General features: G+C 45.2%; 1 protein-coding gene across 7 annotated transcripts in view; it reads right to left on the bottom strand.

The window, feature by feature from the left end:
- The window catches only part of LOC138751903 (5'-AMP-activated protein kinase subunit gamma-2-like), a 621068-nt gene that overhangs the window by 165028 nt on the left and 430444 nt on the right, over positions 1 to 25596 (bottom strand). For 6 of the 7 annotated variants that reach the window (XM_069914838.1, XM_069914837.1, XM_069914836.1 and 3 more), the window contains one exon: positions 5676 to 5893. In XM_069914838.1, the coding sequence (XP_069770939.1) occupies positions 5676 to 5893 (218 nt within the window). Of the gene's footprint in view, positions 1 to 5675; positions 5894 to 23374; positions 23479 to 25596 lie in introns of those variants that run through there. The other variant, XM_069914842.1, reaches the window with a different exon arrangement.

Genomic DNA, 25596 nt, shown 5'->3' with positions numbered 1-25596 from the left:
TCAGGCATTGCCAATACACTTGACAGAGAAATTCTTCAAGGAGTTAAAGAAAATAATAAGGAAATTTTTATGGAAAGGGGGGAAACCGAGGATAGCACTAGATTAATTAACAGAATGGTATAAACAAGGAGGCTTACAACTGCCAAACTTTAAAAATTATTATAGAGCCGCACAATTAAGATATCTATCAGATTTTTATCAAACAAGGGAAAAGCCAGATTGGACTAGATTAGAATTAGATAAAATAGGGGAAAAGATACCTGAACACATATTATATAAATGGGATGAAAAATTGGTACAACTTAGAAGTTCTCCAGTATTACATCATCTACTCAATATTTGGAAAAAGATTCATGTAGAAAGGAATAAAACAAATTATCAATTACCAAAACTAATATTGACGCAAAATAAATTACTCCCTTTTACAATAGATAACCTTTCCTTTAGAGAATGGGAGAAAAAAGGGATCAAAAGAATAGGAAATTGTTTTTCAGGAAATAGATTATTATCCTTTGAACAAATGAAAGATAAATATAATATAACTCAAGATACAGTGTTGGCATTTTACCAATTGAGATCCTACTTGAAGGACAAATTAGGAAGCAGTCTGAGGTTACCAGAGGGAAGTAGCTTTGAATATGTGATTACAGATACAATGATAATCAAAAGATTTATAACAAATATGTATATTAAACTGCAAGAAAAGGAGAATGAGGAAACAAATAGTAAAACTAAACAAAAATGGGAACAAGATTTAAATATAAAGATAAAAAAGGAAACATGGGAGAAGTTATGTTCTGGAACGATGAGAAATACAATAAATATGAGGTTACATATGATACAATATAACTGGATACACAGGCTATACATTACACCTCAAAAGTTAAATAAATGGGACCCAACAGTATCTGATAGATGTTTTCGATGTAAAAAAGAAATGGGAACAACAATTCATGCAATCTGGACATGTGAGAAAGTAGAAAAATTTTGGGAAGATCTAAACCAAATATTAAATAAAATTACAGAAAACAATATACCAAAGAATCCAGAGATCTTCCTCCTAAGTAACATAAAAAACAAAGAATTTGGACTTGATTTGGATGGTGCACAAAAAAGATTTGTTAAGATAGCTCTAGCCGTAGCAAAAAAATGTATTATGTCAACCTGGAAATTGGAAGATAATTTGAAAATACAACAATGGTATATAGAAATGAATAAATGTATTCCATTAGAAAAAATAACATATAGTTTAAGAAATAATATTGAAATATTCGAACAAATATGGGAGCCTTACATGAAACACAATAGAGAAAACCTACCGGGGACATTCACTACCTAAATTAACGAAAGGAGAAGGAAATGAAAAGAATTGACTCAGTGGAATTTCTTGTTTATTTTTATTGAATGACAACATTGTTTGACTGGTTTAATGTATCCTAGATTTTGTACTTTAAATGGACGGGGTGGGGGGAGGTAGGGAGGGTGGGAAGGGAGGAGTGGGGGGGGGTAGAAAATGGCACTGTATATATTTGAAAAGGAAAAAGTATGTATCATGGTTAATGTGGTTTATGGTGTGAAAAATTAAAAAAAAGAAATAGGAACAGGAGTTCACCATCCGGCCTGTCCGTTGACCCTGCTCTGCCATTCAATGTGATCATGGCTGATCTGATGATAGACTCATCTTCACTTACCTGCCTTTTCCCAGTATCCCTTAATTCCCTGACTCTGTAAAAATCTATCCAACCTCTTCTTAAATATACTTACTAAAGTAGCTTCCACTGCTTCAATCGGCAGCAAATTCCACAGATTCACCACCTTCTGGGAAAAGCAGTTCCTCCTCGTCTCAGTCCAAAATCTACTACCCTGAATGTTGAGGCTATGTCCTCTACTTCTCGTCGGGTCGAGTCCCTTCTCTGTCCACATTTGCCTTCACTCATGCTATTTGAGTTCTTTGAGAATTTATTTATTTTTTACCAGATTTCAGCATCTCCAGTCTCTTTTGACTTCATACTAGTTTTTTTTGTTTACAGTTAAGAAGAATTTGCAATTCCTGTTCAATTAAAATGGTTGAGCATCATGGTGCCACAATAATCAATTGTTCATAGTTCTAATTCATCCCACATTTTCCATTATTTAAATCATCAATGCCAAATTTACTCACGCCCACACTTCTAATTGCTACCAAATCCCACAGGAACACCATGGACACAAGATCAAGATTGGGCAGAGTGGGATTGATCTCCCAGAAGCTGATAGATAGGAGCTGAGTTGGATGCCCCATGTGACTGTGATGCACCCACTCTTCATTCACTAACCAATCAGACAAACTCCAGTTTTCTGAATAAGAATATTGGTGATCAATATTGGTGAATACTGAAAATGCATTGGGACTGCAAGATAATACAGCATAGGACAGGCCATTTGGCCCATCTTGTCCCTGCTGACCAAATGGCATTCTAGGCGACTCCCGTTTCAGGATTGAAGGTGTCCACTTAGAACACAGATGTGGAGGAATTACTTTAGCTCGACGGTGATAAATCTTTGGAATGTATTGCCATAGGAGGTTGTGGATGCCAAGACATTGGGTGTATTTAAGGTAGAGATTGCTAGGTTCTTGATTAGTCAGGGCATTAAAGGTTATGGGGAGAAACCCAGGCAATGGAGCTGAGTGGGAAAATGGATCAGCTTATGATTAAATGGGAGAGTAGATTCGATGGGCTGAATGGTCTATTCTTCACCTCTGTTTTATGGTCTTAAGGTCCCATTTGCCTGCATTTGGTCCACATGCTTCCAAATTTTCCTATCTGAACACCTCAACAAATGTCTTTTGAAATTCAAAATTGTACCCTCTTCTGAAAGAACAGGTGTTGAATTGGAGAAATAAGCTAACTTTGTGGTCACTTGATTCTTTACACATAGGCCTGGAATTTCATGGGAAAACGCAAAGGCCAACATTAACTCCGCATAATTCCAGGGCTGCCCTGGTGACAGTGGACCTGGACTGTGGTTCGCTGTTTACAACGTTCCACCAATGTTCATCCGGTGTGAATGCGTAAAATTGCGGAGATCTCCCCATTGCCTGCCTCACAGCTTAATACCAACCACTGAGCTGGAACCTGACAAATCAACATCTGTCCCCAAGGACATGTGCTCTGTATGCAACCAAATCTCCATGTCGTTGACAATAAAGCAGCTGCATACCTTTTTGTCCCTAAACTGGGCTGCACTTTGCAATGGTACAAAAAATGTGCCTTTTCAATAATGAAGACAGATCATTGGTTGCCCAAGAGTAGTGATAGGGTTAGGGTGGCACTGGGAAGTTTGAGAGTCTGATAACAGTTGGAAAAAATGCCTCTTGAACCTAGAGGTGCCAGACTTCAGGCTTCAAGGACAATTTATTTCTAATCATTATCAGCTTCACTTATCTGCTTTCTGTCCCCACTGGCCTTTGAGGCAACACGTATCAGGTGCCAAATACCCTTGGATGAAAAAAAACTTCCTAATTTCTCCTCTAATCCTTCCACCTATTAAGATTTGCATCCCTGAGTTAATGATCTCTTGCCTAGGGAAATATTTTCTTCATGTTAACCCTGTACAGGCCTTTCATAATTTTCTAAATATCAAGTGGTGTTTCCCTTGGCTGCGTTTTTTCCAAAGACAAACAATCCCAGCTTGGGCAATCTCACCCCAGATCTCAAGTTCTCTAGTCCTGGTAATATCTGTATCAATCTCCTCTACACCTCTACACATTAAGGCTGTGACCCCTTGTCATGCACTTCCTTACCTTTGAGAACATTCTTCCTGCATCCAACCTATCCAGTCCTGTTGGAATTTTATACGTCTCAATAACAGTCCTTCTCATTCTTCTAAAACCTAATGAGTATAACCCTAGTCTCGCTAGTCTTTCATGCATCAGTCCTGCTGTCCCAGGAGCAGTCTGGTGAACCTTCGTTGCACCCCTCTGCAAGAATGTCCTTCCTCAAATTAGGAAAATAAGGCCCTAGACAACTGCAGTAAGACCTCCCTGCTTTGATATTCAAAACCTTGTGGCGGCGCACTCTCTCATGGCGAACCAGCCCCGCTTGTACCGCCGCGTGGCAAGGCAGCCATGAGAAGGTGGGGCCGTTAGGGTTTCTCCCTGCCTCGCGCTCACAGCCCAGTGTGTGCCTGTACTTAATGCCACAAAAATTGAACAGGTCGAAATCAGAATGATCAGACCAATGCTTCAGAAGCGGCACTGAGACAGGAACCTTTGTGCACGCAACCTGGACATGTTCCAAGGTGAGGCCCTTTTCTAGGTCAAGTCCGATAAAAAAATTATAGGCAAAGAATTCCTGCAGGATCCAGAGTTGTTCCTGTTGGAAAACATAATGGACATAAGACTTACAATGAATCTGTCCAAATTTCAAATCCAATTCGGAATGATCGCATTGGTAGTGGCCTGGAAGTGCATAGCGGATTACATGCAAATCCAACTTCTGCCTGGGCATTGCGCAGTGTTCCCTGGAGAAAATTACTTTCAACTTAAGAAAAAAAGTATAACACCTTTTGAAAAAAGTTGGCAACCATACTTAAATTCCATAGGAGCACAATTATTGTGTGGACCATCAATCTTCTCCATCTATCGGGGGAGGGGGGGGAGTCCATCCCATCCCAAAGAGGTAAAGTCAAGAAAAGAAAGGAGACTGAGCTCTGGGCACTCTGCTGTGACAAACCCATAAAATGTTTCACACCTTCATTGTGTCTTCAATGTCGTGGGTACACTCCTGTTCGGCTCCGCCCACACTCCTGTTCGGCTCCGAATCATGGGTCCTCTACCGGCATCACTTACGGCTCCTAGAACGCTTCCACCAGCGTTGTCTCCGCTCCATCCTCAAAATTCATTGGAGCGACTTCATCCCTAACATCGAAGTACTCGAGATGGCAGAGGCCGACAGCATCGAGTCCACGCTGATGAAGATCCAGCTGCGCTGGGTGGGTCACATCTCCAGAATGGAGGACCATCGCCTTCCCAAGATCGTGTTATATGGCGAGCTCTCCACTGGCCACCGTGACAGAGGTGCACCAAAGAAGAGGTACAAGGACTGCCTAAAGAAATCTCTTAGTGCCTGCCACATTGACCACCGCCAGTGGGCTGATATCGCCTCAAACCATGCATCTTGGCGCCTCACAGTTCAGCGGACAGCAACCTCCTTTGAAGAAGACCGCAGAGCCCACCTCACTGACAAAAGACAAAGGAGGAAAAACCCAACACCCAACCCCAACCAACCAATTTTCCCCTGCAACCGATGCAACCGTGTCTGCCTGTCCCGCATCGGACTTGTCAGCCATAATCGAGCCTGCAGCTGACGTGGACTTTTACCCCCTCCATAAATCTTCGTCCGCGAAGCCAAGCCAAAGAAGAAGTGTTAAATGTTGAGGGTGTGGGGGGGGGGGGGGAATAGAAGGGGACGGAAAGAGCTCGAACACTGCAGAAAACTTGGCATAAAACTGATAATTGTAAATTGTACTCAATGCTGATACTGAAACTGTTGATAACTGAGATAAAGTTTGGAAAATCATTTAAAAAATTTAAAAGAAAGAACGATGTTGCAGCATTTCATTGGAGTTACGGTCACTTTGGAATTTAGCAGTTGACATGGATTAAGCTTGTACAGGATCACTATCATACTCACTGCTTTCGAGGTAGCATTTGAGCTGGTGAGGGGAGAAAGAGGCTTAGGCGGTGCCATGGATGGGGGCACTGGAACCGTAAACCGCTGGCCCGCATCTGGTGGTGATGAGTAGGAGCGGGTTCGAGCATCCAGGCGTTCGGGTTCCTGTTTATATGACTCCAGAGGGAAGGCTGGCTTGGTCGACTGTACCGGTGTGGAGGGAGTAGAGAGTCCCGAGGCTGCATGGAGGAAGAAAGAGAAATTGTATCATGTGACTGCAGGCAAGTCATGTCTCTGATTCACAAGGAACTCAACAGATGTTTCTTAAAATTACAATCAATCATCTCACTGCATCATTTCACACCTTGTAAAACTCCCAGTTTTACACAATGCATCATAGAGGCCACTTGGCCAAAATCATCTAGGCTGGAATCAATGCTCCACAACCAACAACCAAGTGTAATGGAATAAGTTAATAAAATACATGCTTAAAAAGGGGAAATAAGATTAGATAGTTTAGGTCCCTTTTCACAAGTAAACATCACATTACAGAAACAGAGACTTAGACAGCAATTGAAACTGAAACAAAAAGTGGGGAGAAGCCTGCTAAAGACCCCATCTCAAGACCGGTTTTGAGTTGCGCGTTCAGCCTATTCGAAATCTCTGGAGTGGCTGATTGTTTTGTTTCTCCTGAAATAGGGGAAAAGAACTCGTTGCAGTAACCTGGAAGAAGATACGTTTCTTTGGAAAGACACTTCGATTGCTGATTGAAGGAAATCAGTTTGCGTGTCCAACAAAGAACATCTCTCTGCATCCACCAAAGAACTTGCTGTCTGGTAACTATTTAAGTTAAGGCACCAGAGCCTGTTGAAGGTAATGAATGTTTAATTCTGTGCACAGCACTGAAAACTGCCTGATGCCAGTGAACTTGGAGAGGTGAACAGTAAATGACTGGACAGTGAAAAAAGACCATCTTGAGAAAACACACACACACACACTTAGAATCAGGAGGGGGTTTAGTTAAGTAAGTAACAATAGTGATGTTAAATATTGATCTTATTCTGTATTAAGAATATAAAACCAATTTTGTTTAATTAACCATTGTCTTGGTGAACTTCTGTTGCCTGCTGTCCTTAGGGCTCGTAACAAAAGTTCTAATTTATTGTCAGAGTACATACATGACATCACATACAGTACAACCTTGAGATTTCCTGTGGGCTAGGCAGAATTTCTAATTACCAGTAACTATAAAGTCTACTGAAGAAGAAAGAAGTGTAAACAAACTGACTGTGCAAATACAGAAATAAATATTCAGTAATAAATAATGTGCAAAGTAAGAGCCCTGAATGAGTTTCTGAAAGTCAGTTGTTCAGGAGTCTGAAGGTTGATGGACAGCAGCTATTCCTGAACCTGGATGGTGGATGAACACGGGTTGCGGGTTCCCAAACCTTGACAATGTGACTATCTACAGCCATGACCAGCAGGATCACGACAGGAATTTCCAAAAATTCCTCCACACTGCGAAGTGCCTTAACCTGATGTATAATACAGGGAAGTGTGTCTTCAGCACACATCGCCTGGCCGCACTAAGCTGCATGGTGGAGAATCTGACTGCAAGTGCCCACTGCTAGAACTCCCCGTCCGCAGTGCCTCAAGACCCTGGAAAGATGCCTGGGCTTTTTCTCTTACTATTCCCAGTGGGTCCCCAACTGTGCGGAGAAGGCCCGTCCTCTCATCAGGGCCACTATTTTCCCCCAGTTGGCAGAAGCCTGGGAGGCATTCAACTGAATCAAAGCCAACATTACAAAGGCCACGATGTACGCAGTGGATGAATCCACCCCGTTCCAAGGTGAGAGCGATGCATCGGACTTTGCCCTGGCTGCCACACTCAACCAGGTGAGCAGACCCATAGCATTGTTTTACGCACCCTCCAGGGCCCCGAGATCCGGCGCTCCTCCATTGAGAAAGAGGCTCAGGCCATAGTTGAGGCAGTATGGCACTGGAGGTATTACCTCACCAGTAAACATTTTACCCCGCTGACTGACCAACGGGCAGTTGCCTTCATGTTTAACAACCAGCAGTGGGGTAAAATCAAAAATGATAAAATCCTGAGGTGGAGAATCAAGCTCTCCACCTACAATTACGACATATTGTACTGGCCTGGAAAGCTCCACGAGCTTCCTAATGCCCTGTCTCAGGGGAAATGTGCCAGTGTGCTGACGGATTGGCTGCAGTTGCTGCACGATGACCTCTGCCACCCTGAGATCACTCATTTTTTTTCATTACTTCAAGGCCCGCAACCTCCCCTATTCCATCGACAATGTCAGGATGCTGACCAAAAATTTTTGGGTCTGTGCAGAGTGCAAACAGCATTTCTACCAACTCGACAAGTCACACCTGATCAAGGCCACCCACCCCCTTCGTACGCCTAAGTATGGACTTCAAGGGCCCCCTACCCTCCACAAACTGCAACATGCACTTCATCATCATCAGTGATGAGAACTCACGGTTCCCATTCGCCATCCCCTGCCCGGACATGACTGCAGCCACTGTCATAAAGGCTGTGAACAACCTGTTCACCATTTTTGAATACCCCTGCTATGTCCACAGTTATAGGGGTTCATCCTTCATGAGCGATGAGCTGCACCAATTCCTACTGTCCAAGGGCATCATCTCCAGCTGTACCACCAGCTATAACCCCAAAGCAAACAGCCAGGTGGAACAGGAGAATGGCAGAGTGCTACTGGCCTTAAAGTCCAAGGACCTCTCCGTCCCCCACTGGCAAGAAGACCTCCCAGAGGCCCTCCACGCTATCCAGTCCCTCCTGTGTATGGCCACCAACGAGAAACTTCATGAGAGACTCTTTACATTCCCAAGGAGATCGGCATCAGGAACGACCCTACTCACCTGGATGACGTCCTCAGGTAACTCCTGCAGAAGCACGTAAGCACCCATGTCCAACCCACTAGTTGAGAGGGTCCAGCAGCTCCACGCCAACTCAGAGTATGCCTATGTGGTATTCCCGATGGATGCAAAGACACAGTATCCATCCGGGTCCTGGCAGGTGCGGGAGCATCTGGATGCCCCTTCCTTCAGCCAATAGTTGGGCACCCCTCTCCCAGCTCTCCAGGGCCTCAGATTCCCATCCCCACCCCCTCGGTCTATTCGCCAACCGGTACACTTGCGCTCACCACCCAGCCCCCCCCCCACCCCAGCTCAGCCAAACACCCCGACAAGGACAACCGAGAAGGAATAGCCACAACCGATGGAGGCCACCATACCTCCAGAGGTGCGCCAGTCACAACGCCAAAGGAGGCCGCCAGACAGACTGAACTTGTGAGGGTGCCTGACTGCAGCACAATCCCCCGGGACTTCTTTTTGAAAAAGAGGGAATAAATGTGATGAAACCACTTGTATATATAAATACCCTTGACCTTGTATGTTTGACCCTGCTTTCACTGGCTGGCTCTTGACTCCTCCCCTTTATTTCCCATAAAGGCCGTCATGCCACAACCCTGTCCCCAGTTCGAGTCCAGGCCAGTGTGAGCCAGCAACTCAAGGGATATTGTCCATCTCTAGCCAATAAAAGCCTTCAGTTTCGGTACTTCAGTCTTTTGATTAATTGCCTACGCAAACTCCTGAGGAAGTAGAGGCACTGACATGCTTTCTTTCCGATTGCATTAGTATGATGGGTCCAGGAAGGGTCTTCCAAGATACTGACTCCCAGGAATTTAAATTTGCTCACAGCTGCTTCACCTCTGATCCCCTAATGATCAGTACACCATTCAACCCTGAAGTCTATAATCAGCCCCTTGGTTTTGGTGACATTAAGATTGAGGTTGTTGATATTGCACCATTCAGCCAAGTTTTCAATCTCCCTCCTTCTTGTATGCTGACTCGTCACCCCTTTTCACACGGACTGTATCATCTGCAAATTTCTAGATAGTGTTGTTGTGTACTGAACCACAGTCATGGGTGTAAAACCTTCAGATTGATGGAGATAATGAAGGAGATGTTCCTGGCAATCTACACTGAATGGCGACTGGAGGTGAGGATATCCAAGATTCGATTACACAGTGAGGTATTGAGGACCAGGTCTTGGAGTTTTCTGGTTGGCTTTAAGGGGATAATAGTTTTGAAAGCTGAACTGTAATCAAATAAAGAGCTTCTCTTTCATTTACCATTTCCTTCTATACCATTTTGCCCCACCCATTTATTCAGCTTCCCTTAAACGCAGCAATTTCACTCACCATAACCCTTCCTTTATACTGATGTTGCCCTTTCAAACTGCTCTCCAGAGTCACCCTTTATGTTTATTGGCCACCATCTTACAATTCTTTTCCTGAGTTCCAGTTTTTACCACATAAGGAGACATCTTCTCCATATTTACCCCAAAGAGTTCTTCAATATTTTGATGGACTTACCCCAGTGTTTTCAAACTTTTTCTTTAACTCACATACCACCTTAAGTAATCCCTATGCCATAAGTGCTTTGTGATTAGTAAGGGATTATTTAAGGTGCTATATGAGTGGAAAGAAATGTTTGAAAAGCACTGACTTACCCCACCAACCCATTCTTTATCCACACCCTGCCATCACTCACAGAGCAAGAGCTCCACCCCTAAAAACCTCCCCCCAGGCAATAAGATTTCAAGAATTTATCACCCTCTTTATGAGATGCCAGGAGACAACACAATTTACTGTTGAGTGGATAATCCATCTTGGCTTTGTCCCAAGCTCTCTAGCATCAGAGAAAACCAGTCTTCAGCTAATTTGATTCACTGCATTTATCTCGAGAAACAGCTGAGAGCACTAGATACAGCAAAGACGATGGGACCAGACAATATCCCAGCTGTAATATGGAATGTCTGTGCTTCAGAAATAGCAGCGCCTCCAGCCAAGCTATTGCAGAACAGATAGATCTGTGGCATCCACTTGATCATGTAGAGAACTGTCCATATATGTTCTGTATCCAAAAAGGAGAGCAAGTTGGATTTGACTGGTTAATTGATCAGTCACCTCTCATTGAAGAACACTTTGATGGAAGGTGTCATCAGGAGTGCTGTACATTACGCAATTCTCATCAGCCGGCTATAGGAACAATATTTTTAAGCTGGAAAGGTTGTAAAGAAAGATACTGGAATTGGTGGGATTTGAATTGTAAGGAGACGATGGATAGGCTGGGACTTTTCTCCCTGGAGGGTAGAAGGCTGAGGGCGGACCTATAAAGGTTTCTAAAAATCATGAGGGGCACAGATAAGGTTAATAGTCATACTCTTTTTCCCAAGGTAGGGGAATCTAAAACAAAAGAGCAGAGATTTAAGGTGAAAAGGGAAAGATTTAAAAGGGACCGAAGAGCACTTTTTTCACAAAAGGTTATGGTTAGGGCTAGAATTAGATTAGAGTGGATATGATGGACAAATTGCCTGAGGCATTGGTAGAACCAGGGACAATCATAATCTTTAAAATACATTTAGGCTGTTACATAGAGAGGAAAGGTTTAGAGCACACACGTCAAACTCTGGCCCGCGGGCCAAATTTGGCCCGCGATATAATTATATTTGGCCCGCAAGATCATTTCAAAAATGTATTAGAGGTGGCCCGCTGGCCGCCGCGCCAGTATAGTGCATGCACAGTAATACAACAAATCCCAGAATGTATTGGCGTCAGCCCGCTAATCGCCCCCACCTCCTCTGTTTACGTTGCAGGGTCTCACCGTGGACTCTGGTTTTGGGGCCTGGCCGGTGTCAGGGGAAGCCAAGGCCGCTTCCCAGCGCCCGGAACCGGAGGCCTCGGGCCTGACCTCACCAGGACCGTTGCCCACTCCCCCTCCCTGCCGCAGGCCGACCCGCGACTCACGGTGACGGGGCCGCTGATCCGCCGAGATTCCGCCCTGCAGCGAGATGCCCCCGCACTGTCGTTGTCCAACCCGATCGCCCGCAAACCCCCGCCCTCCCGCACACAGGCCTGAGTAAGTATTATGAACTTTAATCTCAGGATAAAACGATCTTCCAATAGTTTCATGTCACAGTGATAAATATATTCCTGGTTTAAAATGGTCCTGCACCTGGATACAAGCTCATTAGGCATAAAACTTGAAAAGTGTGTAAATCAAAGGATATCTGTACCAATGGAAAAAGGGCACGGCAAATAACCCTGCTAGAGTTCATGCCCACAATCAGTCACCCATTGGATTGTTTCAGGAATCATGTTATTCTCCCACATTCTCAATAGCCCTCAGATTTTACTATTCGACAGCACACTAGCAACATTTGACAAATCCTCTATAGAGAAATATTATTTATTGAATATTTTATTTCTCATTTGTTAATGCTTCTGGAAAGAGTTTATCCAAAACTATTATTAAACATTTATTTTAATAAGAAAAAGTTTAACATTACATATGTTCCAAGAAGAGAAAACATGCAGATGTTGTTGAAAATTTTCAATAAATATTTAGTTCGGCCCTTGACTTCGTCCAAGTTTTTAATTTTGGCCCTCCGTGAATTTGAGTTTGACACCCCTGGTTTAGAGAGATATAGAGCAGAGAACATTACAGTACAGTACAGCTGCTTCAGCCAATTATGCTGTGCTGTTGACTGATGTAAACATACTCAATAACCTAAACCTTCCAAAACCAGACTGGACGAAGAAAGAACTAGATAAAATAGGGGAAAAGGTACCGGAACATATACTTTATAACGGGGATGAAAAGCTGGTGCAATATAAAAACGCACCAGTACTGCATCATTTACTTAATACATGGAAGAAGATCAACTTAGAAAGGAAAAAAACGAATGATCAAATACCAAAATTACTATTGACACAAAACCTGCTAATCCCTTTTACATTAGACAACCTTTCCTTCAGAAAATGGGAGAGAAAAGGAATCAAAAGAATAGAAAATTGTTTTTTGGGAAATAATTTATTAACATTTGAAGTACAAATATGGAATAACTCATGGTACAATGTTTGCATATTATCAATTGAAAGCTTATTTAAAGGATAAATTAGGAAACAGCTTGAGATTTCCAGAAGGAAGCAGCTTTGAATACGTGATTACAGACACAATGATAATTAAAAGATTTATAACCAACGTGTACATTAAGCTGCAAGATAAGGAAAATAATGAAATAAACTATAAACCTAAGCAGAAGTGGGAAAAGGATCTAAACATAAAGATAAAAAATGAAGTATGGGAAAAGTTATGTTCTGGAACTATGAAGAATATAATAAACACAAGGTTATGATACAGTATAATTGGTTACACAGGGTATATATCACTCCTCAAATATTAAAAAAATGGGATTCAATATTATCGGATAGATGTTTTCGCTGTAAGAAGGAAATGGGAACAACATTACATGCAACTTGGGCATGTACGAAAGTAAATACGTTTTGGGAAGAATTAAATCAGGTACTAAATAAAATTACAAAAAATAACATACCAAATAAAACAGAGATATTTATTTTAAGTAACATAAGAAGTAGAGAATTAGGCCTCAAATTGGATAAAGTGCAAAAAAAATATTCATTATGATTGCCTTAGCGATAGCAAAAAAATGTATAATGTCAACTTGGAAAATGGAAGAGAGCCTGAGAATACAGCAATGGTACATGGAAATGAATAAATGTATTCCATTGGAAAAAATAACATATCATTAAAAAACTAAAGTCACAATGTTTGAACAAATTTGGGAACCATACATGGAACATATCAGAGAGAGCTTGCCTACGACCTCCATGCCCTAGAATGAGAATGAAAATGATAAGAAAACAAAACGACTAGATTCAGTGTATAATAAATAGATGATGCATTTTTCTTGTTTATTTTCCTTTGTGTGAAGATATTGTTTTATTATATTGTATACATTGAATATTTATGGGTTTTGGAGGGGGTGGGTAGAGGGGAGGGAGGGAAAGGGGGGAAAAAAAGGGAGAAAAGACCACTGTGCAAATTTAATGAGAAACGTTTGTACATATTTTGGTTGATATGGTTCATAATGTGAAAAAGAAAAAATTATTTAAAAAAATCTAAACCTTCCTTCCCGCACATCCATAACCCTCTATTTTTCTTGCAGTCATGTCCCTGTTTAAGAGTTTTTTTTAAGTGTCCTGACTGTACCAGCCTCCACCACCACCCCTGGCAATGCATTCCAGGCACCTCCTAATCTCTGTGTGGAAAAAAAAACTTGCCCATGACATCTCCCTGAAACCGCCCCTCCCCCCCCCATCTTATACGGATGTCCTCTGAGGTTTGCTGCTGTCGCCTGGGAACAAGATGCTGGCTGTCTATCTTATCTACGCCTCTCATAATCTTATAGATCTCCACTGTCACCTCTCATCCTTCTTTGCTCCAAAGAGAAAAGCCCTAGTTCTGTTAAACTTGCCAAGCGGATGTATGCAAATGGGACAAGCTTGATTAGACAACTTGGTCGGCCTGAAGGGCTTGTTTCTGTGCTGTAACATTCCATATCAAGTGGGCACAATATCCTGGTCACTGATGTCCAATTTCACATTACTTGGAATGACGTGAGATTTTTTTTTCAGAAGGTAGTGAATCTTTGGAATTCCCTTTCCAAGGACATTGTAAAGGCCCTATCGTTGAGGATGTTCAAGGATGGAAAGATTATTGGAGATTTCAGGGAATTCCAATACATGTGACCAATGCAAGAAATGGTCCTGAAATCCCAATCCTCATCTCTTTGTCTGGTTCAGTGAGAATAAGCAACCAAATGGCCGATTTTTTGCTTGTATTTCTTAAATCCTCGACCAGAAATTGAAATGAACCAGCTGCATAAACACTTTATTTACAAGAGCAGGTCAGTAGCTGGGTTCCTACTAATAACTTGTACCATCTGAAACCCCAGCGCCCTTCCACCATCCACAAGGGACGAGTCAGGGGGTTGATGCAATACCTCTGTCTAGCCTGGAAGAACATTTCCAGCATCAGTTAAGAAGTTAGTCAACCATTAGGCCAAAGCACTGCGGCTAACAAGCACTTGGTTCAACCTGCACATTCTTTCACTTCACCACGAGCACTCAGTGGGTGTCACATAAAAAGGCAAATGCACTCACCCAGGTTACTGCTATAGAACTTCCTAAAACAATAACACCTAGGACCAATATAAAGACAAGAGCAAAGATAGCAGGATATGGGAACAATACAAGGGGCTTACCACCAGAGGTTCCCCCTCTTCCCAGGTGCATACCATCCTTACTTGAAAATATATCACAGGTCCTCCAAGCCTCACAGGGGCTCAATCCCACCCAACATCATTAAGGGAGTCTGCATCAGTTCAGGATGGTGGTTCACCACCAGCTTCTTAACTGGATGGCACAGTAGTGGAGGTGGGAAAGCCTGTGATCTCACCATTCCACCAACCCCGGTCCAATTCTGACCTCAGGTGCTGCCTACGTGCAGTCTGTGCCTTCTTCCTGTGGCCGTGATGGTCTCCCAATGGGCTCCGATTTCTTCCCACATTCCCAAGACCTGCAGGCCACTGTGAGTTTACCTGAATGTGCGGGTGCGTGGTAAAATCTGGAGGGAGTTGATGTGGACAGCATAGATGAAGAAAGGTTGTTTCCCATAGTGGGAGAGTCTTGGACAAGAGGGCACATTTTTAGGCTAAAGGGCATCTGCTTAGAACGGAGATGTAGAGGAATTTCTTCAGCCAAAGGGTGGTGAATCTGTGGAATTTGTTGCCTCAGGCAGTTCTGGAAGCCAGGTCATTGGGTATATTTAAGACAGAGATTGATAGGTTCTTGATTAGCCAGGGCTTCAAAGATTATGGGGAGAAGGCCAGGCAGTGGGGCTGAGTAGGAAAATTAATCAGCTCGTGATTAAATGGTGGGCAGACTTAATGGGCTGAATAGCCTATTACTGTTTTATGGTCTTCTGGAATGTAAAGAAGACAGGTTACAGGGAAAACTAGTGGTGAATTGGGATTGCTCTGTGAGCCAATGTCAATTCGAAGGGCTGAAATGATTTTTTATTTCAAAAAGAAATATGGAAATTAGGGATGGGCAATAAATTAAAAGGACCACTCAAATAGATAGGGTGGTAAAGAAGGTATATGGTATGCTTGTCTGCATTGGGGAGGGTTTTGAGAATAAATGTAAGGAAATCATGTTGTAGCTGTTTAAAACCTTGGTCAGGCCACACTTGGAAAACTGCAATCAATTCTGGCTGCCCACTTACCCATTGGAAATAAGACATTTAACAGCATGTTGTCTGGATTTGCAACACTTATGATGAAAGATTGGACAAACTTGAGTTGTTTTCTCTGGAATATAGAACGGTGTGGGGTTGACCTGATAGAGGTGTATAAAATTATGAGAGCATTGATAGGGTGGACAGACAGAATCTTTTCCTCAGGATAAGAGTGGCACAGACTTTAAGGTGAGGAAGAGGAAATTTAAGGGAGATACATAGGGCAAGTATATTAAATAGAGTGGTAGGTGACTTGCGGAAACTGCCAAAATGTTTGGCCTGGAAGTCAGCCTGAAGAAAACTGAGGTCCTCCATCAGCCAGCTCCCCACCATGACTACCAGCCCCCCCTCATCTCCATCGGGCACACAGAACTCAAAACGGTCAACCAGTTTACCTACCTCAGCTGCACCATTTCATCTGATGCAAGGATCGACAAAGAGATAGACAACAGACTCGCTAAGGCAAATAGCGCCTTTGGAAGACTACACAAAAGAGTCTGGAAAAACAATCACCTGAAGAAACAAACAAAGATCAGTGTGTACAGAGCCGTTGTTATACCCACGCTCCTGTTCGGCTCTGAATCATGGGTCCTCTACTGGCATCACCTACGGCTCCTAGAACGCTTCCATCAGCGCTGTCTCCGCTCCATCCTCAACATTCATTGGAATGACTTCATCACCAACATCGAAGTACTCGAGCTGGCAGAGTCCTCAAGCATCGAATCCATGCTGCTGAAGACCCAACTGCGCTGGGTGGGTCACGTTTCCAGAATGGAGGACCATCGCCTTCCCAAGATCGTGTTCTATGGCAAGCTTTCCACTGGCCACCGAGACAGAGGCGCACCAAAGAAGAGGTACAAGGACTGGTTAAAGAAATCTCTTGGTGTCTGCCACATTGACCACTGCCAGTGGGCTGATATCGCCTCCAACCGTGCATCTTGGTGCCTCACAGTTCGGCGGGCAGCAACCTCCTTTGAAGAAGACCGCAGAGTCCACCTCACTGACAAAAGACAAAGGAGGAAAAACCCAACACCCAACCCCAACCAACCAATTTTCCCTTGCAACCGTGCCTGCCTGTCCCGCATCGGACTTGTCAGTCACCAACGAGCCTGCAGCAGACGTGGACATACCCCTCCATAAATCTTCGTCCGTGAAGCCAAGCCAAAGAAGGTGACTGGGATAGAAGTAGTGATGGAAGCAGATGCAATAACAGCATTTAAGGTTCTTCTGGATGGACACATGGAAATGAAGGATATGAAAGGATATTTATCTAGTGGAAGTTGCAAAGTCTTAGTTTGGTTTGCTCATCATGTTCAGCACATACACATGGGCCTATCGGTTTGTTCCTGTGCCATACTGTTTTATGTTGTACTGTTCTATGTTCTACATGCCTGGCATGTACATACATAGACCCAAAAAAGAGAATGGAAGTGGAAGTGACTTTTAGCTTTAGAGAAATCTATATGATTGTGTAAGTTTTAATTCCCTTCTGAGAAAGTAATACAATTTCCTGCTTAAAATTTTATTTGAATAAACATTATTGTCATATTTGGGGTGGCACAGTTATCATAGCGGTTAATGCAACACTATTACACAGGGCCAGCAACCCGGGCTTCAATCTGGTGCTGTCTGTAAGGAGTATGTACGTTCTCCCCATGACTGCATGGGTATCCTCCAGGTATTCTGGTTTCCTCCCACCCTTCAAAAACAGACAGGGATTGGAGGTTAATTGAGTATCTCGGTGGCATAGGCTTGTGGGCCGGAAGAGCATGTTATCGTGTTGCTTGTCCACCCTTAATAACATTTTTTTAAAATTATAAATTTAATTTATATGTACTGTATGCCTACAATAGTAAAGGGCTTGCTTTGATATCTGAGGAACGGAAGGAGAAAGCTAATTGGGGCAGTGAATTAATACGAAATGCTGTAGGAACTCAGAGGATTGAGCAGCATCTGTGGGAGTAAAAGAATGGTCAACATTTCAGGCCAGAACCCTTCAAGAATTTTCGCTCGAAACGTCAGGCAGAGTGATCTTGGTTTCACATCCTAGTATCTGGAGTCTCCTGTGTGTCTCCATTGAATTAATGCCACTGAATGAAGCATAGCTTAAAAGAGTTGGCACAAAGGCTGTGAAAGGAGTATCATACACTGAACAAAGACAAGACGTAGCCTGTGGTAAGTTGCACAGAAGATCAGTGTTCCTCATTAGAGCAGAAAGAATCATTTCTTGAATAGATGAGGCAACAATTCAAGCAGTTCCTTCTCATTCTTCTTCTTTTCATTTTTTCACTTTTAAAAAGCCTCCATTTTTTTTACTGGTGAAACCTAGCGCCACAACTAACCGTCAAACGTACAGAATTTGCTTACTACACAAATGTGCGGAGAAATTCAGCATGTCCCACAGTGCCCAAAGGATCAGATATATAACCAATGTTTTGGGTCTGAGTCCTTTGTCAAGGTATTGAACAAAAAGCAGGCAGGCACCTGAATGAAAAAGTTGGGTGGGAGGGGGAGAGAAGAAGGGAAGGAAGGGCAAGAGGGTGGAACACAAGCCAACAGCCAATAGGTGGACATGGATTTGAGGGCAAGAGAGAAAAGCTGAGAATTGAGTGGGGGGAGGGGGGGGTTGTCATTCTGTGAATGGAGAGCTGGAAAGAAGGAGTCAGGAGAATAGGAAAGTGAGAGAAGGGGTGGGAAGGGGGTCTAATGGAAACCGGAGAAGTTGATGTTAATGCCATTAGGTGGAGGGTGCCCTGAAGGAATATGAGATGCTGTTCCTCCAATTTACAGGTGGTCTCAGTTGGGCAGTGTATGAGACCATGGGAAGACATGTCGGCATGGGAATGGAGCGGGGAATTGAAATGCGTGGCCACTGAGATCCCCATTATTGCAGCAGACAGAGTAAAGCTGCTCAGCGAAGCGATCTTTCAGATTGCATCCAGTCTCTCTAGCGCTTTCATGCCAAGCCCCCACCAGGAAGCGCAGAGGGAAAAATATAAACTTACCTTTCATGAAGCAGCCCAAAACGGCTCCTCTTGTGTTGCGTTCATGTTGAGCGGTGCCTCGTAGTGCCCTCCAGAGTTGATGGAGGAGGGGCGACTGGTGCCATGGCACCGCCAGTATCAGCCTGATGAGGTGCCCCCGATGGCCCCTGGCGGCTGCTTCTGCCCTGACAGCTCCCGCCAGCTGCCCCCCCCAACCCTGCTGGCCCCAGCCAGCCGCCCCTGCCCTGACAGCACCCACTGACCACTTTTGCCCTGACGGCCCCCACAAGCCCCCATGGCCCTGACGGCCCCCACCAGCTGCCCCTACCCTGACAGCTCCCGCCGGCCACCATTGCCTTCTCGGATCCTGCTGGCTGCCCTGCCTTGATGGCCCCTGCTCTGACTGCCCCCGCCGGCTGCCTCTGCCCTGAGCGGGTCATGGAGGGAGAGAGGGTAGATGGGTCGCGAGCTGACGGCATCATCAGCCCGCCCCAGTCAGCCAGTTGCAGTGGCATTACATTCATACAAGTTGGCAGAGTCCAGCGCTTCGCTGATGGAGGTAAGTTTCCCGACGTATGGGCAGAGAATCTCCGCCTTTACACTCAGGTTTTTTCACTGCATGAAAGGGCCTTCTGATGTAGAGGAGGCCACATGGGTACAGTGGATGCAGTAGATGATCCCTGAAGATTCATAAGTCAAGTGTTGCTTTGCTTGGAAGGGCTGTTAGCATCTCAAATGGTGGTGAGAGGAGGTGTGGATGCAAGTGTAGCACTTCCTTTTATTGCTTTTCTATGTTGCATTAACAGTTCCCATTTACTTAGAGAGCAAAATACTTGAGGTATTCTGTGCAATTCAGTAAGAGGAAGGATGTCATTCAGATGGAAATGGTGCAGGCAAGATTCACGGGGATGTCACTTCAACTGGTGGGGTTGAGTTGTAAGGATGGGCTGGAACTCTTCTCTGAAGCATAAGAGGCTGAGGAGGGACTTCATAGAATTGTATTGTGTGGTCTGACTGGCGCTTACATAGTGTTACAAAATTAGTCAATGTGCATTAAAGTTTAGTCAATTATAATTTTTTACACCAGTTATATTTAACTCCTGAAAAGTTAAAGAGGTATGGTTTTAGAGATTCTGATTTGTGTTTTCGGTGTGGAGATCAGATAGGTACTTTGGTACATTCTGTGTGAAATTGTACAAATTTGTATAATCTTTTTGGGAAAAGATTATAAAATTTTTGCGAGATTTATTTCAAATAGATTTATATGTGGATCCACGCTTGTGTTTATTAGGCTAGATGAATCCATTGATAGCGCGTTTGGATAAATCTTAGATTGCATTTATTCGATTGAGTTTGGCAGTAGCTAGGAAGTGTATAGCGGTAACTTGGAAAAATGACGTAGAGTTGAGCATACAGAGGTGGCATAATGAAATTTAATCTTGCTTATGCTTAGAGAAAATTACATATAATTTGAGAAGTAATTATTCTTTTTTTCAAAAAACGTGGACTCCATATTTGAAATGTATGAATTTGGATGTGTACATTTTTTTTCGAATTGTTGAAATGATGTATTGTAACCTAACCCACTTTATTTGTTTGTTTTAATACTTTTTTTGTGTATATTAAGCTCCGGGTTGGTGGGTATAGGGGGTCATTTAGAAGAGTTTTTTTCTGTGTATTTTATGCTTATATTTTGTAAAATTTTAAATAAACTTTTCAAAGAAAAAGAGTTGTATTAAATCACGAGCCACATGCAGTTCTTTGACCTATAATGGGACAGGAATCGTACGAGCTGGTGCTCGCAATGGAGTTTTAGTTGGTGTGGCTTGTGATTGTGTGACAGTTGCACTCTCAAACGTCTAAAGTTTATCATACGTGGCTCTTATGTTAAGCAAGTTTGGCCACCCCTGGCATAGATAAAGGAATGGGACAGCCTTTTTCATGGTGAAGGAGTATCTAAAACTAGAGGCCATAGGTTTAAGGCAAGAGGGAGAAGATTTAGTAAGGACCTCTGGGGAACTGGTTCTCACAGTGGGTGGTGGGTATAAAGAATGAGTTGCCGAGGGAAGCCGTGGAGGCAGGTACAACCACAACACTGAAAAGTTATTTAGTCAGGTACATGGATAGGAAAGGCTTAGTGGGACATCAGACAAATGCAGACAACTGGGACCTAGCACAGGCCAAAGGACCTGTTTTCATATTTTAAAACTCTAGGATTCTGTATAAGCCACAACACATTTATCTATAGAATGCACTGGTCAGTGATGTAAATGTGGTGACCAGTTGGATTGTGGTAAATATTAGTCAAGTCCACTTTGATTGTTCACACATTATGAGTAAACCTTTAACATTTTCAATTTAGTTGCACTTTATTGAAACTAAAAGTTGACTGTAGATTTTTAACAAAACATTTTCCACACTAAACTGAAAAAAAATCCCTGAAATGAAATGAAAAGAAAGCCTGAAAATTTCAATTAGAAGTCACAGTATAAAATATCCTTTTTAACTTAGAACATTACAATACAGTACAGGCCCTTCAGCTCACGATGTTGTACCTACCTATTTATACCTACACCAAAAAAATGAAACCCTCACTACCTTATAACTTCTACTTTTCTTTCATCCATGTGCCCGTCTGAGTCTCTGAAATGGTCCTAATGTTCCAGCCTCCACCACCATCCCCGGCAAGGCATTCCAGACACCCACAACTCTCTGTGTAAAAAACCTAGCCCTGATGGATGTCTTCCCTAAACCTTCCTCTTCACTTTGTACAAATGTCCTCTGGTATTTGCTGCTTCAGGCATGGGAAAAACTCAGTATTCCTTGCATGTAAACATTTAAACTTCAACCAGAGTTCTGATCATATCACCAATAACAAAGTTTATAAGTAATTGCTGTGATAGTACAGATCTATCACCAATGTACATAGTGTATATAGTTACAGTATCTAGACTGTGCTTACAGCGATTGGCTGACAGCTAAGCCACACCTATTGTTTGGGCCTTAAAGGGTTGTGTCCCTAGCCAGGTCGGATCATTCCGGACTGGTCGGCCACCTGTGAAGAGCTCCTGTCTTTTGCTAATAAAAGCCTTGGTTTGGATCAACAAGTCTTTGGTTCTTTCGACGAGCTCTACAATTTTATTAGCAAAAGGAATTTTTTTTGAAAGGGATGGAGCGTTTAACTCGGCCAGAAAAACTTGATATCGACCCACAGTCAGCTACAGCCTTCAAAGCCTTTAAGTTCTGGCTGCTGAACTTTGAAAACTTCCTGAGATTCATTCAGGTAGAGGAGGATAACCAGCGTCTAACAGCATTGCTGTCTATGGTGTCCTTGAGAGTCTACGAGAACATCCAGGATGAGACCACTTACACCGCAGCCATAAAGGTACTGAAAGGACTGTATGATCAACCGGTGAACAGAGTTCATGCCCGGCTCATGCTTGCGTCGAGGAAACAACAGCCCGGCGAGTCCAGCAGGGCATATTTACAAGTACTAAAGGCATTGGGCAAGGACTGTAACTGTGTGGACAAAACTGCTGCCGAGATCACTAGCGACCTCGTCCGGGATGCCTATGTGGCTGGGCTCCGATCGAACGAAGTGAGGCTGCGTTTGCTCGAACAAGGGGTAGAAAAACTAGAGGACGTGGCCCGGATTGCAATCACAATGGAGGATGCAGCCTTAAAGTCCACCGAGCTCTCTAGGGACTGGACCCCTCGTTCTGATGTGAGTAAAGTGCCCTTCTACCCTACCCCTGACGGCCTGTCGGCTGCTGCTACCCTGCCCCGTGCGAACCCGAAATGTTATTTCTGCGGGAGGAACAAGCACAGCAGATCCCAGTGCCCAGCAAGAAAAGCCAGGTGCCAGAAGTGCCTTAAAAACGGCCACTTTGCTGCAGTCTGTAGGTCTAAAATGGCCGCCAGCAAACACAGTGCCTCGTGTGAAGCCCAACCGCCACTATCCCATTCAAACTCTTCTTCCCCAGAGCTCTCATCCAATGAGAGCGAGGGCTCCCCTGCACGGCAACGCCTGACGTCACGGAGACGCCGAACCCGGAAGGGGCAACCCACCGTCGCAACCATGGTGATGGCCTGCCTCTCGCCCGCCGCTGCTGCCACCGCCACGGACACCCCCGGGGCCGACGCTACCGCTGCTGCCGCCGCCGCCACAGACACCCCCGGGGCCGACGCTACAGCCGCTGCTGCCGCCGCCACGGACACCCCCGGGGCCGACGCTACCGCCGCTGCTGCCGCCGCCACGGACACCCCCGGGGCCGACGCTACAGCCGCTGCTGCCGCCGCCACGGACACCCCCGGGGCCGACGCTACCGCCGCTGCTGCTGCCGCCACAGACACCCCCGGGGCCGCCACAGACACCCCCGGGGCCGCCACAGACACCCCCGGGGCCGACGCTACCGCCGCCGCAGCCACCCCCGCGGCCAACCAGGTGCTCACCCTAGCGTCCATCGCTGACGACCGCCAGGGCCCGACCACCGATCACGAGCAACTACAAACCCCACTACTTACCATTCACCCGCCACAACAGCACTTCCGGGAGGTTCTCCAACCTGCTCCTCGAGCGTTGCCTACGTCATCCCGTTGCGTGACGTCATCCCGTTGCGTGACGTCATCTCGTTGCGTGACGTCATCCCGTTGCGTGACGTCATCCCGTTGCGTGACGTCATCGCGCAAAACTCGCCTGTCAACTGCTTCAATAACATTAAACCAGCAATGCTCTCATCCCCTCACCAGAGCAATGGAACTGATTAAAGTGCATGGACACTACACCAATTGCTTATTTGACTCTGGGTCAACTGACAGTTTTATCCAGCCAGATCTGGCCCTCCATTGGGGACTTGACATTATCCCCACTACCCAGAGGATCTCATTAGCGACGAGGTCGCACTCGACTGGGATAAAGGGGTATTGCATCGCCACGCTGGAAGTACAGGGCGTGACGGTCACCCACTTTAAATTATTCGTCCTTCCCCAATTGTGCGCCCCAGTGTTGCTGGGATTAGACTTCCAGTGTCAGTTCCAAACGGTGTCCCTACACTTTGGGGGACCCCACGCCCCCCTCTCGGTCTGCCATCGCCATCGCCCCACTCCCGAAGCACCCGAGCAACCCGCCCCCGTGCCCCGGGGCCAATCCTGCGGCCTTTCCACACTCCGGATTGCCCCGCCAGCACTCTTCGCAAACCTCACCCCTGGCTGGAAGCCTGTGGCCACCAAAAGTCGGCAATATAGTTACGAAAACAGGCAATTCATTAGGAGTGAGGTGCGTAGATTGCTGGATGAGGGCATCATCGAACCCAGTTCAAGCCCCTGGAGAGCCCAGGTGGTGGTTGTCAAGAATGGGGAAAAACTACGGATGGTGGTCGACTACAGCCAGACCATTAACCGCTTCACACTCCTGGATGCGTACCCCCTGCCACGCATCACGGATGTGGTGAACCAGATCGCCCAGTACCGCATTTTCTCCACTATTGACCTACGTTCGGCCTACCACCAGCTCCCGATCCGCTGCGAGGACCGACCATTCACGGCCTTTGAAGCGAATGGGCGGCTATATCAATTTCTCAGGGTACCATTCGGGGTCACAAATGGTGTCGCGGTCTTCCAGCGGGAAATGGACAGGATGGTGGACCAGAACGGGCTAACCGCTACCTTCCCGTATCTGGACAATATCACCATCTGCGGCCACGACATGCAGGACCATGACGCCAACCTAGACAAATTTCTTCAAACTGCCCGTCAGCTAAACCTGACTTACAATTTGGACAAGTGTGTTTTCCGGACCACACGACTCGCTATTCTAGGTTGTGTGGTGGAAAACGGGATAGTCATGCCAGATCCTGACCGCATGCGTCCCTTAATGGACTTACCCCCCCCACATACCCAGAAAGCTCTCAAACGCTGCCTGGGCCTTTTCTCTTATTACGCACAATGGGTTCCAAACTACGCCGACAAGGCACGTCCTCTTATCAAGACCACCTCTTTTCCCCTCTCGACCGAAGCCACAGCGGCTTTCGATCGAATCAAATCTGACATCGCTGCTGCGACGCTGCACGCGATCGATGAGTCTGTCCCGTTTCAAGTCGAGAGCGATGCATCCGACTTCGCCCTGGCAGCCACCTTGAACCAGGCCGGTCGGCCTGTAGCCTTCTTCTCCAGAACCCTCCAGGGTCCGGAGAGTAGACACTCCTCGATCGAGAAGGAGGCCCAGGCCATAGTTGAAGCGGTACGTCGTTGGAGACATTACCTCGCTGGGAGGCGCTTTACACTGTTGACTGATCAACGCGCGGTCTCCTTCATGTTCAGCAACACCCAGCGTGGTAAGATAAAAAACGACAAAATCGCCAGATGGAGAATCGAACTCTCCACCTTTAACTATGACATCCTGTACCGGCCTGGTAAGCTCAACGACCCGCCTGACGCGCTCTCCAGGGGGACGTGCGCCAGCATACAGATGGACAGACTACGGAAACTCCATGAGGCGCTCTGTCATCCAGGGGTCACTAGGTTTGCTCACTTTGTCAAGGCGCGCAACTTACCCTACACAATTGAGGAGATCCGCTCCATGACCCGAGCCTGTTCGGTGTGCGCCGAATGCAAGCCCCACTTCTTCCGTCCGGATAACTCCCACGTCATCAAAGCCACCCGCCCCTTCGAGCGTCTTAGCGTAGACTTTAAGGGACCCCTACCGTCGACCAACCGTAATACCTACATCCTTACGGCCATCGACGAAT

Source organism: Narcine bancroftii, chromosome 1 (genome assembly GCF_036971445.1).
Source record: "Narcine bancroftii isolate sNarBan1 chromosome 1, sNarBan1.hap1, whole genome shotgun sequence".
NCBI classification, from domain to species: domain Eukaryota; kingdom Metazoa; phylum Chordata; class Chondrichthyes; order Torpediniformes; family Narcinidae; genus Narcine; species Narcine bancroftii.
This window is presented reverse-complemented; position numbering and strand designations above follow the sequence as displayed.